The sequence below is a fragment of the Erpetoichthys calabaricus genome, chromosome 17, assembly GCF_900747795.2.
Source record: "Erpetoichthys calabaricus chromosome 17, fErpCal1.3, whole genome shotgun sequence".
Lineage (NCBI taxonomy): Eukaryota > Metazoa > Chordata > Cladistia > Polypteriformes > Polypteridae > Erpetoichthys > Erpetoichthys calabaricus.
Genome location: NC_041410.2, coordinates 99152804 through 99167481, shown reverse-complemented (window position 1 = coordinate 99167481; position 14678 = coordinate 99152804). Strand labels below are relative to the sequence as shown.

Here is a 14678-nt window from a genome sequence, read left to right as displayed (position 1 = left end):
TCCCATTTTGGGCTGCCGCCCACTCCTTGGCCGCCCTCCAGGGTACAGAATGCGAAGCTCCTTTTTTTGGTATTTTCGCTCATTTTGTTTGCGCAGAGTCTGCTTTTCATTATTGACTGCTTCGGGACGGAGGCGCTGCCCGGGTCATGGCAGGAAAGACGCCGGCCTCGGAGTCGTGGGAAAGCCGCGTTTGCAGGCCGTGTTTGTCCTTCTGCGTGACGGAGTTAATAATCCGCGAGCGATGCGCAGACACGCGTTACTCGAGTCACAGTCAAAAAATCGCCACGGACGTGACGGACGGACAGACGGAGGCCATGAAGAAGACGAAGCCAAAGCGCGGCGTGACGGCGCCCTCTTGTGGTGGGCTGGCGGCGCTACGAAATGAACAAGTAGGCTTAGGGCGCAGATCGACGGGCTAAGTGAGCAGGAAACGATCAGGAAGATGAAGAAATAATTCAAACCATCCGAAACAGCAGTATAACCGAGAAACAAACACAATGGATATATGAATGGCAAAGAATTTGAGAAGCACGTCACACGATCGACTTATAAAGACTAAGAATAGATAGATAGATAATTTCCCCTTGGGATTATCTCACAATGATGACGTGAGGGAACAAAATTATATAAAAAAAAGTGAAATTAGAACTTGACTCTTTCAGATAGATGATTAACTTTTATACTAAACTGAACAAGACGGACATAAATAATGAACTCCACACACACACCACTAGCTGTCTCAGCCACCTAAGCAATCAACATAGACCTCAGCATTAGCACTTGGAGTGCACCATCTGTTGGAATGTTTTTTGTAATACCTGTAGTAATAAATTTGTCATGCCAACAGTAATAAACTACAAATGTTTGACACTCCATCTTGTTGGAATGACAAATGCGATGCATATGTCTGTTATATGCCATTTGGTATGGAATTCATTAAAGCAGGCTTAAAATTTATGATGCACCATCTGTTGGAAGAAAAAAATGCAATACATATGTTGGAATGAGAGAGACATAGCAAGTGGATGGACACACAGATTAAGGTGCATGTAAATATTTATATATGGTAGCATTGAAAAGTTTGAAGATTACCCTAAAATGATCTTGTTTTTGCTAGGATAGTTAATTTTAAAAATTGAATTTAAAATACAGCCAATACATGGACAGGTTTTATATAAAATGTATTTAATTATTAGTGTTTCTAATGTTTATTACTGCTTGAACTGACCAACTCCTAATTTCTCATTCACGTATGACTGCAAAGCCCCCAAAGTCTTCTACTGGTCAAACCCTTTAGCTCATCCTTTACATTTAACTGCTAATCAGTTATTAGACAAACCTTTGCCACTCTGTCAGCACGGCTGGATCCTGTAATTTTGCTCCCTAAAACAAGTAAATGGCTTCCCTTCAACTACAAGATAATTTGACTTCCGGGCTCAGTGATGGCCAACAGCCCAGGGTCACCGGCGAGGAGACTGATGGCCTCATCTGAAGGTGGCAGATTAAAAGAACAAGTCCAGAATCGCCCCGCGGCCAAACTCACTGCCCATTGGAGTTGGTCTGCTCACTGGCGCCCCCTTAACTTAACGGCAGACGTTTAGCACGCAGACTGCATTTCTAGGAAATGAAAGAAAGCAAAGGCTGCTGGTATTGATGTACGCAGCTCGACTGCATGGGAGGTCGTTACTTTGGTATGTCGTCACCAATAAAAGCTACAATTTATGAAAGGGAAATAACTCTGATTTACAGACATACAAAAGAAAGGCCACCGAAGAAGACAAAAAAGAAATTCTAATAAAATGGGAAAAATTAAGGTGGAGTGCGGACCCCCAAACCCCACGATGAAATCCTGCAAGCCACCAAATCAAACTCGCAGCAGGTCACATTGTGGTGTTACGAACTCCTCAGACTCCATAACTGAAGGTGGTCGCTCGGGGGTCTCCTGGAAATGCCGCACATCTAACCAACCGCCCCCCTCACCCCAATGCTGTGGTCTGACGAGAGCCGCAGCGCAGCCTGAGGCGTTCCCCTGAATTAAGAACGAGGGTCCCAAACAAACAGTGACATTTACACTGAATGTGCTATACGATTCGCCCATTTACGTCACGTGACAGCGGCTTGCTGTTGACCCCGTGTGTGTGTTTCACAGCGTCGAGTCCACGCTGGAGCTCAAACGGGACCCCCGACTACTGCTCCAAATGGGCGAGTTTATTGGCTCACCCCTGTCCTCTTGTGGCCAGATGCGGTAGTGCATCGCCTCGTACCTTCTTTAGAACGTTAAGACGGAGAGGAGCACAAGCCGTTGTACCCATCACAGCGCGCCAGTCCTTCTCATTTACTTCCTCCAAATCACATCAAGTCGAGTTCTGATGGTCCCTCAAGTCCTTCTGTCCACCACACTACTTGGTCTCTTCCATGTGTCTGTGGTTCTCCGAGGGTGAAGATTAGATAGAACTTTACTTGTCCCAAGGGGGGACCTTTACATCACCTCAATAAATGAATAAATAAAACTTAATTATAACAAACAAATACACAGCAGAACGGCTAAAAAGAAAGAAAACCTCCCACGTGGCTAAAGGTCCTCCTCCATTTGCTTAACTTGGTTTCTTCTGCTCACCCGCAGGCCACACTGACCATGCTGCTGGATCACCTAAGCCTGGTAGCTTCATACAGTGATGCCAACAGGATGACCTCTCAGAACCTGGCGGTGTGCTTTGGGCCAGTCCTGCTCACTCCAGGGCAGGAGCCGGGAGTCCGAAGCTTTGCCCACTGTGAGGAGATCGCCAGTGCGGTGGACTTCAAGCGGCACATCGAAGCTCTGCATTACATGTTGCAGCTCTGGCCACGTAAGTGCCCAAGTCCTTATCTGCCCTTCTTCTGTAGGGGCCCACCAGCCTTTCCCTTTGCTTTGGGTGCCACCCTGTGTTTGTGTGTATGTGTGTGTGAGGGAGGACAATGGTGGCCATGGCAGGAAGGGTACGTCATGGTGGGCCTTTTATTCAAATGAAGGTCTCCTTACTAGGCTGACTGGTGCTTGTGTGAAGGGAAGGGTGGCCTGCTGCAGCCAGCTGGGCATGGTGCCACTCTGGGCCGGACTGGGACCAGTGGAGTGAAGTGGAAATCACATGAGCAGTAACTGAATTCCCTCTGTTCACCACAGAGAAAATAAAGCCATAAAAGCCCACCACTTTGAGGTCCACCGAGTCAAAGTAACTGGAATAAGAAAGAAAAATGGAGTCTGAGCATCTCGTAATGTGGCGCCTCGCACCATAGACAGTGCAGCCCTGAGAGAAGGAAGGAAGAAAACAGCAAGCAAACAGAGAAAGACCAAAAAATACTTGTATCATGTTGTAGTAATGAGGGGAGACCACTGGGGGGCAGGCTACCCACAATGGGAGACCTTTAGTCTTAAAACTGTGATGGACTGGCGCCCTCTTCAGGGACTAATGGGATGGACTCCAGCGGGGCCTGCGCTGGATTTAATGGATGGATCACATGGAGCGGACCCCTGGATGAAGCTGTGGAGTGAGCAGGAATGACAGGCTTGGAACGGCAGGACCGGGTGACCACAGCGACCACCACCGTGTCCTCCTGGACCCTAATAATTACACATAAAATAAAGCAGAGCAGACAGCCGGGCAGGCGACATGAAGGTGACAAAAACTTAATCGTCTGAGCCACCAGTTAGTCAATTATGGAATAAATAATCACAATAACACCGGGAAAAAAACGGAATAAAATTAGCAAGAAAATATTATTTAAAAAAAAATCCCTGTATAACTGATTAGTACATTTTAGTAAAACTTTAGTCTAGTGTTGTAATTTAACTTAATTAGGCTAAGAGTCTTTATATTAAAAAAAAAAACAAAAAAAAAAAACGGAAGAACAAAGACCCGCAGCCACGGGGGTCTCCCAGGACCGACTTTGGGAACCACTGGCCTGTCCGATCTGTTCATTCATCATTATATAGTGCCTTACAAAGCCATCCAATGACGTATTTATATCCACGTATTATGCAGAACTGCATGTGCGGTCCACAAAATGTCAGAAGTCCACAGCAAGACCACCCAATTGTTTGTTTATTTTGATAAATGAATCGAACATCAGCTTTACAACACGCACTCTGTGCACGTGCCAATAATGAGACCCTCAAACGCAGTCTTACAGAAAACGTCAGCATTTACCATGAAACGAAAATCACCGAAAACAAATCAAAAGACCACCACAAAGAAACTGGCAGCGATTTGAAGATCAGAGCAGCTGCTGTTGAAACACGGAAGAAGAAAAATAAAAAATTAAAGAACATCAAGTCGAAACACCTTCACCCGAGGCAGAGGATAACTGGCAGGCAACGTCACACAGCAACCCCACCCCCCGACCAAACCAGAAACTATCATGTCCTACCTGGGAATCCTCAGGCGCTTCTGGGACCCTCCAAAGCCGCCTTGAAGGACGCGACTCCCTCCTGGACGGTGGTGCCGGTCGAATTCCTGGCGGGATCTGAGAGCGTATAGCGAGGGGGCGCGCGCTTCGTGTCTCTGCACACCTTCACCTGACGCTACGCCCGCCCCGCCCACTGCTCATTTACAAACCGCTGCAGCTGTTTAGCCCTGCAGACGTCATCACCTTCACTGCGCAGGTCAGCCCGGTGTGTGACGTGAAAGGCATTGACGGAGGTGGCATTGGCGGCAGCGCGTAACAGCTGTCTGCCTATTGGTTATACAGCGCCTTTCACATCTATCTATCTATCTATCTATCTATCTATCTATCTATCTATCTATCTATCTATCTATCTATCTATCATATAGTGCCTTTTCTATCTATCTATCTATCTATCTATCTATCTATCTATCTATCTATCTATCTATCTATCTATCATATAGTGCCTTTTCTATCTATCTATCTATCTATCTATCTATCTATCTATCTATCTTTCTATCTATCTATTGTATAGTGCCTTTCATATCTATCTATCTATCTATCTATCTATCTATCTATCTATCTATCTATCTATCTATCTATCTATCTATTGTATAGTGCCTTTCATATCTATCTATCTATCTATCTATCTATCTATCTATCTATCTATCTATCTATCTATCTATCTATCTATCTATCTATTGTATAGTGCCTTTCATATCTATCTATCTATCTATCTATCTATCTATCTATCTATCTATCTATCTATCTATCTATCTATCTATCATATAGTGCCTTTCATATCTATCTATCTATCTATCTATCTATCTATCTATCTATCTATCTATCTATCTATCTATCTATCTATCTATCTATCTATCATAACTATTTTTTCCACTTGCCTATTTGCTGCCCTTCACATTTATCTCCATTTCTCTATCACATGGCACCTTTTCATATCAGCGCAGGTGTGTCACAGAGCAGCCTGTTCTCATCTCTTTGTGCCACTGGTGGTCCTAGTCGTCTTTTTTTGGGGTGTTTTCTGTCATCCATATTGTGGTCCTTTGACTCTTCCACACTTGCCTGTCGGGACCCTCTGTTTGCTCATCTGCCCACAGCGCAGATTTTCCAGTTTTGCGCCCGCTGGGTTTTTCATTTTCATTTTCTTTTTCCTATCAGGACCACTGGCGCCCTCTTTTGTTGCGGGTGCATATCGCAGTCCCGCCGTGTGTTTTTCTTTCTCATCGACTCCCCCTATGGGGGCATATAGCGCCTTCTCAAGGCTGACCTTCAGGCTCGTCCCTCGAGTCGCCAGAGTCAGAGAAGCTTCTGCTTGTACAGAAGCCTTAAGGAAAACAAACAGTGAAGGGTGGAGAGTAAAAGAAGATGAAAAAATCAATAAGACGCGGAGCCAAACAACAAAAGGAGGAATCCATAATGAGCTCGAGGGATCAACCATAAAAAAATGTGAATATGGAGGAAACAACAAAGAAGGAGCTGGAGAAACAAAAGGACTCGTTTTGGACAGGAACCATTAACTAGTATATGAATACAGTGCCTTTCAAACATATTATCAGGTTTGTGACGGCACCGTTAGAAGCCTAAAGGGTCCCCATAAATGCCAGTTGTGCCCCCATTGTTTATACTGTAGCACCTTTCAACAACTGATATGCCGCTGCGGACTCACCTACGACAATTTTATAATGCGCGCCCTCAAAAGGTGTAACCGGCATGATGAGGACATAGGCGCGCATGCGTAAGAGCCGCCCTTTAATTTGTGCTTAGGTAAAAGAGTGACACCTTAAATCGTGAAAAACTCTCATGACTTGCTTTAGGGTTTAGTTACCGTGGTGCCAACTTGACTTCAAGGTGCTCGATGACGCTGCCTTCTGTCGTCACTATAGCACCGTGCAGTGGAGTTCACTTCAAATAGCAGGTCCTAATTGTGCTACTTACTACTTTACACACTGGGCATCCCACACGTCAAGTCATCGACCTGATTGTGGCCACAGGATACTGAGCCCCTCCAACATGAGCAGGACTTTCTAGAGAGTGGCATATAAAATATATAAAACTAGACAAAGAGCCCGTTCCGACAACGTAAGATGAAACGGGCACGAGTTTGTGTCAGCAGTGTATGAAGAACAAATGATAAGTAACGGAGAAGTTGTTTTGTAATGATTGTAGTCCGCTTTACTCATTACTGTACAGGCTTGTACTGTTAGTTGATGAATTTTCCAGGCCTATAGTATAATATTGAATGATGAATGTTCCAGTACAATATGGAATAGTAATAAGTATAAGCACCACAAACCTGATATCGGTGTATTGAATGAATGCGTAATTGAATCAGAAATCGCCTTTCAGGCCTCTAGAGCTTTAATCGAAGTCGCCTTTCTCTTTGAATTTTTGCGGCCGTAAATCCGCCGCCTGCCGCGATGTTGGGGTTGGATGTCGGTCTCGTAAGGTTTTTCGGGCAGCTGCGCAGAAGGCGACTGCGCATTCGGCTTCGGACGGACGTGAGTGAGGAGGCAGGCGAATTATGTATTAAGATAGCTGGCATCACAAGCAGCAGTCGTCCGTTTAATATTCCCGGCATCCTTTTTTTCCTCACGCCAATTTAAGCATAACAGATGAAAAAATGGCTGGCATGCCAACAACCCGCTGCAGTGCTCAGAGTGACCAGAAGGTGGCAGCAGCGCACCACATTGGGCTCCAGGCTGAAGCGGCGAAAGGCCGTTGGCGTCTTGTAGCAGCGGCCACTAGCGGCTACACCAGTTTTCTTTCTTTCTTTCTTTCTTTCTTTCTTTCTTTCTTTCTTTCTTTCTTTCTTTCTTTCTTTCTTTCAAAAATTTTCCATTTTCCTCCCAAAGTGTCGATTAAGGCAGTCCTCCTTTTAAATACCAGGGTCAAAATATGGACACCTGTGGAGCTCATTTTAGCAGCATTGGGCATAAAGCAAAAACCCAGCAGTAGGGAGCAGCAGACGGTTATTTGGTGAGGGGTCTTTTGATGATATAGCGCCTTTCACTATAATACAATAACAGTACGTGTATTGAGAAAGCAAAGGAGTGGGCAGTAAGTAGGGTCATGGAGACAGTAAGGAGTGGAGCTTGAACTTGACTCATGTGGTCAGCCGTCCTTCTGTACCCCAGGGGTCTATGCACGGTCACTCAATCCAGATTCTGCCATCCATCCACCTTCATCGGATCACAAGCCTCAGACTGCCCCTGCCATGGAGGGCACAGGGTTTGAGATGAGAGGTCAGTTACAGGATCAAAGAGCCCCCCTTGAAGTACTGCTGATGTGTTTTTGGTGGTTACTCTTGGGTGTTTAGGGGGTACACTGCAGTTTCCCGGCAGGAAGCTCCCCAAAATACTCTTAATCCTAATTCTTGAACAATTGTATTCCTGGAATCACATATATAGCGTCTTTCACAGAGAAAACCCTGAAAGGAACAAAATCACCTGTGGCTTCAAAGTGGGCCGTTGTTGGGAAGCGCCCCCTTGTGGTGATGTGGTAAGTGGAGCCACATGTACTGAATTTAGAGGTGCTGTATAGCGCCTTTCACTTTTGGGGGCCTGCTCACTGGCCCACTCTTGTTTCTTCAAGGTCTGTCAGTGTTTTTGAAGAAGCCATGAGCCCACCTGTTAAGTCCATTCCTGTGCATTCTTCTCACCTTCCTTCTCTCTTTCTCTCTCTGGCAGTTCCTCGAAGTTCCCACCTGGTCCCCCGGGCAGAGTCCCCTCGCCGTCTTCAGAGGCCGGTGCTGCATCTTGACCTGTCAAAGGCCCCAGTGGTGTCCCGGAGAGGCAAGGGTCGCATTGAAAGCCCACCTTGTAACCGCTATGCCGGCGACTGGAGCGTCTGTGGGAGGGACATCTTGGCCAGGCCCGAGGTGGACTACGACGAGGTGGCAGGAACCGACAGTGATGAGGAGGAGGGGAGGAAGAGCGGCCGCTCTGCACAGCCGAGCCTATGGAGCCCACCGGCCACACTCTATGTGGATGACTTCCCTCTGGACCCCAAAGATGTGGACATTGAGGCCCCGTTCACCACCAGGCTGAGCCTGAAAGACTTCGACAAGCTGATCTCTGACCTCGAGCGGGAGCTCGGCAAGAAGATCAACATCTGCCTATGAGGCTGGACTGACGTCCCGCCTCGACCCGCTGAGGTGGTGGGCAGCTGTTATAGTGCCAAATGAGCATGACCAGTGTGGGAGAACTAGAAGAACCCAATGCAATGGAGACCACAGGTCGGACCTCACGCCGCCTCTGCAATGTGCATTCCTGTTAACTGGGCACCCGACTCTTGTGGCGTAACATATAGGGTGGCACCTGCCATTTAGGAGAGCCCAGGGTCAGTGTAATTCTGGATGGAAGCCATAGGCCTACAGAGAAGGGATAGAAGTGACCATCCTTGATCGAGGCCACTGACCGCAGCAGACCCCAATAGAGCACCTCGGAGTTACAAACTGGGGGTCTTATGCCCAAATCAGCAGTTGGGACCTCCACTGAAATCTGCCAAGCAGCAGTCTGGCATCTGCGTGAGGTCAACCAGAGCCAGGTGGGTTAAATGGAACAAACAGCCAACCCCCCCCCCCCCCATTGATCAGACCTTCCAGGGTCCTCCTCTTAAGACACAACACAGTCGTCCACCCACCCCATTGCTGCCCAGCACTTTGGGTCAATTCTGCTAAGTCAGGCCGCTCACAAGACGGCAGGCTGCTCCTGGCCAGCGTCCACCCGCCATTCTTTATGATGACGGCCGTGTTCTAATTCGATAAAGTGAATTATTGAGACGTCAGGCGACGGCATTAAAATTTGTGAGCCGCGATCTTCGCCGCGCTGCGGTTTGCTACAAATCTCCCTTAATGAGATTACTTGAAAAGAAGGCAAGGAGGAGGTGGGCAGCCGGACAGCTGGTGATGTACAGTCCAGGCGCCAGGCAGATGAGAGAGTGGCGTGGGGGGGGGGGGGGCAGCCCTCTAGTGCTGTCGGGTGGTGCAGGTGACCTGTACCCGTATGTGGTGACATGGTGGGCTGCTTTACAATGCTGGTCCCACTGCACATGCCTTTCCAGCAGCCAGCAGTTGAGTTTCTGGCCCCGCTGGTCTCCGTCCAGACAGCAGCTGAGTCACAGTTGTGCCCTAAAGGCTTCAATCCGCCAGCCACTCAGTAAAAGACCAAAACCGACCAATCAGGGTGCAGACTCCTGCAGGAAAGCTGAGATTGGCCAATCAGATTTGAGCCTGTGAACACCCCCAGTGAGGGTGTGAAGGACAGTGCAGGACAGGCCACCCCAGAGCCCTGCGGACCACCCGTCCCACTCGTGTGCTTTACTAATGGTCTAGAGAGTGGGATGCTGCCCCCTAGAGGCGAGTCTGCCCTTCATTGGCTCTCCAAGAGTATGTTCCTCTCCTGACTCCCCCCCCACCCCCCCAACTACTCCACCCCCCAAGTTGGGTCCTAGCTGAATAGCATAAACCACGCCCCCACTCACCCGCTGATTAGAATAAGCCACACCCCCGTCCCCTCTGCCATACTCCTGCACAGACTCAGTATCTTTGCACTTTTTGAACGGATGCTTCAATTTTGTATTTTTGTTTTCTGCACACGGTACAAGTTAAAGAATTTATTTAAATTATTATTCTTTTTTATGATTTTTGTATATTAATTGTCAACACTCACCTCTATGTATACATGTACATGTCAGGCCCAATAAAGAAATAATAACTGAGAAAATGATGCAGCAGTGCCCCCTGCTGGTCCCACCGAGTTGACTGTCAGGCGGCTACTGCGGCGCTTTGTCTGCCGTTTCCTTCTTCTTCTTTTTTTATTCCTTCCTCATGTGATGGCGGCTCTCAGTGGGTGGAGCTAAACGGGACTCTGCCCTTACTGCTTGGTTTGAGTGGATTTGTACCCATCACCATGACCCGAGAGTCTCTGGATGAGTAAATGATACGTGAAATCCACAGACGTGGAGAGTCAAAGTCAGAAGTGGGCAACAACACGGGTACACGGCAAACAGCCAGGCAGCAAGGACAGAGAGGGCAATCTGAAATAGGAGGAGGAGGAGCTAAGGAGTTGTGACGCAAGGTGAGGGAGGCGGGGCCAGAAGAGCCTCAAGTGGGCATGCTCTGTACTGTTGCTAGGCAACAACAGAGGAGTGACAAAAAAACAAAGGCATCACATGGCTTCATATCCGAACTCCAAGTGGTGCCAGACTGCCACCCTGTGGTCCAGCTGTGGAGTGTGTGCAAGTGTCACTGGGGGTCCCTCACTCCATTAAGATGCCCAGACATAAACTCCTGAGAAATTCCAATGTGTTTTGAGGTTCTCTTCCAAAGGGCTGTTCAGATTTGTGTCCTTCTCAGTGTTCAGTGTCTCCACTGCTCGCCACTTGGTGACGTGTGGCACAGATTGGCAAGCTCAGGTAGTTCACTTTAAGCCCAGTAGAGCCTCAGCACTAATGTTTATGGATGATCACTGATGGATGCCATGACCCCTCGAAATGCATTCCACCTACTTGTGCTAATGTGACAAGGAAGATGATGAGGAAGCCAGAGGTCCAAGTGAAGCCAAAAGGACTATTCACGCATTACAATGACCCCCTCAAACCAGCAAACGGGATGTCTTCAAGATCTCCGTCCGTCTCCCTCCCAGGATTGCAGGAGTGACTTTGGCAGTATGGGGGGAGCTGTGATGTTATGCTCTCTGAACACAGCTCTCGGACAATACTGAGGCCAAGACCACCAGGGGCATCTCCTCTTTGAGAACAAATGGGGCGACTCCTTCAGGAGTCAGAGTGAGTCAGCACATTAAGGTGGTCTGGTCCTGCATGGCCTGTCAGCCTCCAGTGCCAACTAGATGCTGTGCTGGGCATCCTGGACACGCCTGGCCTCAGTAGGGACTCAGGAAGAGGACAAGTGGACTTGGACTTTACCAGTGGAGGAGGACTTCGGTCTGCTGACAGGGAGCTCCATCAAGGTGCTGACATGAGACTCGGAAACCAGAGGTGCTCAAGAGCCTGGCATCACTTCAAACAAAGCAGGTGATATCTCAGACGGGGGAGCTTGTGCCACAGGAGGAGAAGAACATGAAAAACAGCAAAGATTGCAGTCAAGAACTGTTAAGCTACAGTGCCAATGGGAAAATGGCCAGGGTTCAAATCTCGGAAATTTCAAATTTTGCAAAGCAAAGCAAAACAGAGGAACAGGTGCAATGGTGAAGGTGAGAGGAAGGGGGCGCTGTGTCACACTCTCCCATTACATGACTGCCATTTAACAGTAGTGTTGTCTAGGAGGCGGGGTCAGGGGCGGGCACTACACAGAATGAAGGGTGAGAGGCGGGGCCAAAGATGTAACCGCTGCACAGCCCTGGCTTTATCACTAAAGGAGACTTGATGGGGTATGAAAGGACAAGGGGGCTTCTATGCCCAGAGATAGTACCCCTCATGTGTGTTTGCACCTATAAGTCATTTTTCATAAGGCATGGCATCCCATTTTCAGCTGCAGCATTTTCCATTTTTCACCTCAGGTGGAGGTAACACATGTATACCAAACAGAATTGTTACCATCCATACATTCAGGTGGCCCGACTACCTAAGTGGAACATCTGGCTTGTTTGTCCACCTGGCGTACTGTAGACCCCCGACTCAGAGCTGCTAAAGTTGTGGAGGAGATCTCATGGAAGACTCTGAGGTTCACATGGTGCCCCTAGTGGCTCAGGTACACACTTCACTCCAGTGGTAACTCAAGTGCCCAAACACACACTCTTAGGTCACCAAATTGTAACTCTGGGGAGAAGCTTTGGAGGAAGCGTAGAAACATCTTGAACCTCAGACTCCCAGCAGATGGATACAGCAGAGAAAGGAATTCCATTCGCTTCAGTTTACTGCTGTCTCATAGCCTCTGGTGTGCCTGGTGGAGACACTGCCCTCTAGGGGGCGCCCTTCTGCAGGCCCGCCATGTCAGCCACGTGCCTCCTCCGCAGCTTCGAGCTGTCAAGTGGGCTTGGGGGGTCCATTATGAAACATTTGGAGTGTGACTGACGAGTCAGGGCCACTTGAAAGAGCTTTCACATGATGGCAGCCGTCGGAAATGCGGTGTGCTTTTCAAAGTGCAGCTGCGGCGTTTCATTCCCTTAATCTACTTCATGTGCCCTAATGAGGGTTTTGGAAATCTACGGCGTTTTCACAATTTTTTCTTTTTCTTTTTTGTCATCCATTGCCATCTGCGGAGATCATCCTGCTTCATGATATTAACCCCTCATGCCCTAAAGTGGCGCAGTCAACCAAGACTGGCAGACTCCGAGGGTAAAATTAGAATTTGGCCACAAACTTCGAATCATGACGTCATGAATGGGCTGTGCATTAATATCTATCTATCTATCTATCTATCTATCTATCTATCTATCTATCTATCTATCTATCTATCTATCTATCTATCTATCTATCTATCTATCTATCTATCTATCTATCTATAATATAGTGCCTTTCACATCTATCTATCTATCTATCTATCTATCTATCTATCTATCTATCTATCTATCTATCTATCTATCTATCTATAATATAGTGCCTTTCACATCTATCTATCTATCTATCTATCTATCTATCTATCTATCTATCTATCTATCTATCTATCTATCTATCTATCTATCTATCTATCTATCTATCTATCTATAATATAGTGCCTTTCACATCTATCTATCTATCTATCTATCTATCTATCTATCTATCTATCTATCTATCTATCTATCTATCTATCTATCTATCTATCTATCATATAGTGCCTTTCACATCTATCTATCTATCTATCTATCTATCTATCTATCTATCTATCTATCTATCTATCTATCTATCTATAATATAGTGCCTTTCACATCTATCTATCTATCTATCTATGATATAGTGCCTTTCACATCTATCTATCTATCTATCTATCTATCTATCTATCTATCTATCTATCTATCTATCTATCTATCTATCTATCTATGATATAGTGCCTTTCACATCTATCTATCTATCTATCTATCTATCTATCTATCTATTTATCTATCTATCTATCTATCTATCTATCTATCTATCTATCTATCTATAATATAGTGCCTTTCACATCTATCTATCTATCTATCTATCTATCTATCTATCTATCTATCTATCTATCTATCTATCTATCTATGATATAGTGCCTTTCACATCTATCTATCTATCTATCTATCTATCTATCTATGATATAGTGCCTTTCACATCTATCTATCTATCTATCTATCTATCTATCTATCTATCTATCTATCTATCTATCTATCTATCTATCTATGATATAGTGCCTTTCACATCTATCTATCTATCTATCTATCTATCTATCTATCTATCTATCTATCTATCTATCTATCTATCTATCTATCTATAATATAGTGCCTTTCACATCTATCTATCTATCTATCTATCTATCTATCTATCTATCTATCTATCTATCTATCTATCTATCTATCTATCTATCTATCTATCTATCTATCTATCTATCTATCTATGATATAGTGCCTTTCACATCTATCTATCTATCTATCTATCTATCTATCTATCTATCTATCTATCTATCTATCTATCTATCTATCTATCTATCTATCTATCTATCTATGATATAGTGCCTTTCACATCTATCTATCTATCTATCTATCTATCTATCTATCTATCTATCTATCTATCTATCTATCTATCTATCTATCTATCTATCTATCTATCTATCTATCCGAGTTCCGTCTCAAATGCAGTTCCTTTAAATGCTACTGGTCCACTATTATATAGTGTCTTTCCCAGCTGTCTATTTATTATATAGTACCTTTCATCTTTCTCTGTGTCCCTTTGTGTCTTTCCCGTCTCTATGATATACAGCAGCTAGTACTTTTTTAACGGTCATTGCTCATAACTGCCTCTAGAGGGCCGCTGTGGTCCGTCTCGTTCAGACACGTGGGTGGGCGGAGCTCCTTTAAACGACCGCCCGCTGCTCGCGTTCTAAGCAATGCGCGCGCTCGTGGCCCAAGCACATACATGACCGCGTACACACGTGTGGGCCCAGGACTGCACACCACGAGAATGCTGATTCATTTCTTACTCTCGGCTAAATGAAGCCGCGCTCTGCATGGATACAACTCCACCCTGGCCATATATAAAGATACGGATTGTATGATTGGTTGCGTTTATTTAAATGCACACAAGCAGGTTTCACAGCTTAAAGGCGAACGCGTACAAATGCA

The 14678-nt window shown here is 46.0% G+C and overlaps 2 protein-coding genes across 3 annotated transcripts in view; one reads left to right on the top strand and one right to left on the bottom strand.

Moving 5' to 3' along the window:
* LOC114667567 (cytochrome P450 4F3) overlaps nt 1-4559 on the bottom strand; it is a 66141-nt gene extending 61582 nt beyond the window's left edge. Inside the window, exon 1 of the mRNA XM_028822920.2 lies at nt 4405-4559. The gene's annotated coding sequence lies outside the window, so the exon portion shown is untranslated. The remainder of the gene's footprint in view (nt 1-4404) is intronic.
* Nucleotides 1-10163, top strand: part of LOC114667565 (rho GTPase-activating protein SYDE1) — a 39855-nt gene extending 29692 nt beyond the window's left edge. For both annotated transcript variants that reach the window (XM_051920533.1, XM_028822913.2), the window contains exons 7-8: nt 2624-2846; nt 8127-10163. In XM_051920533.1, coding sequence (XP_051776493.1) covers nt 2624-2846; nt 8127-8560 — 657 coding nt within the window. In that variant the 3' untranslated portion in view covers nt 8561-10163. The remainder of the gene's footprint in view (nt 1-2623; nt 2847-8126) is intronic.
* The last annotated feature ends 4515 nt before the right edge of the window (nt 10164-14678 follow it).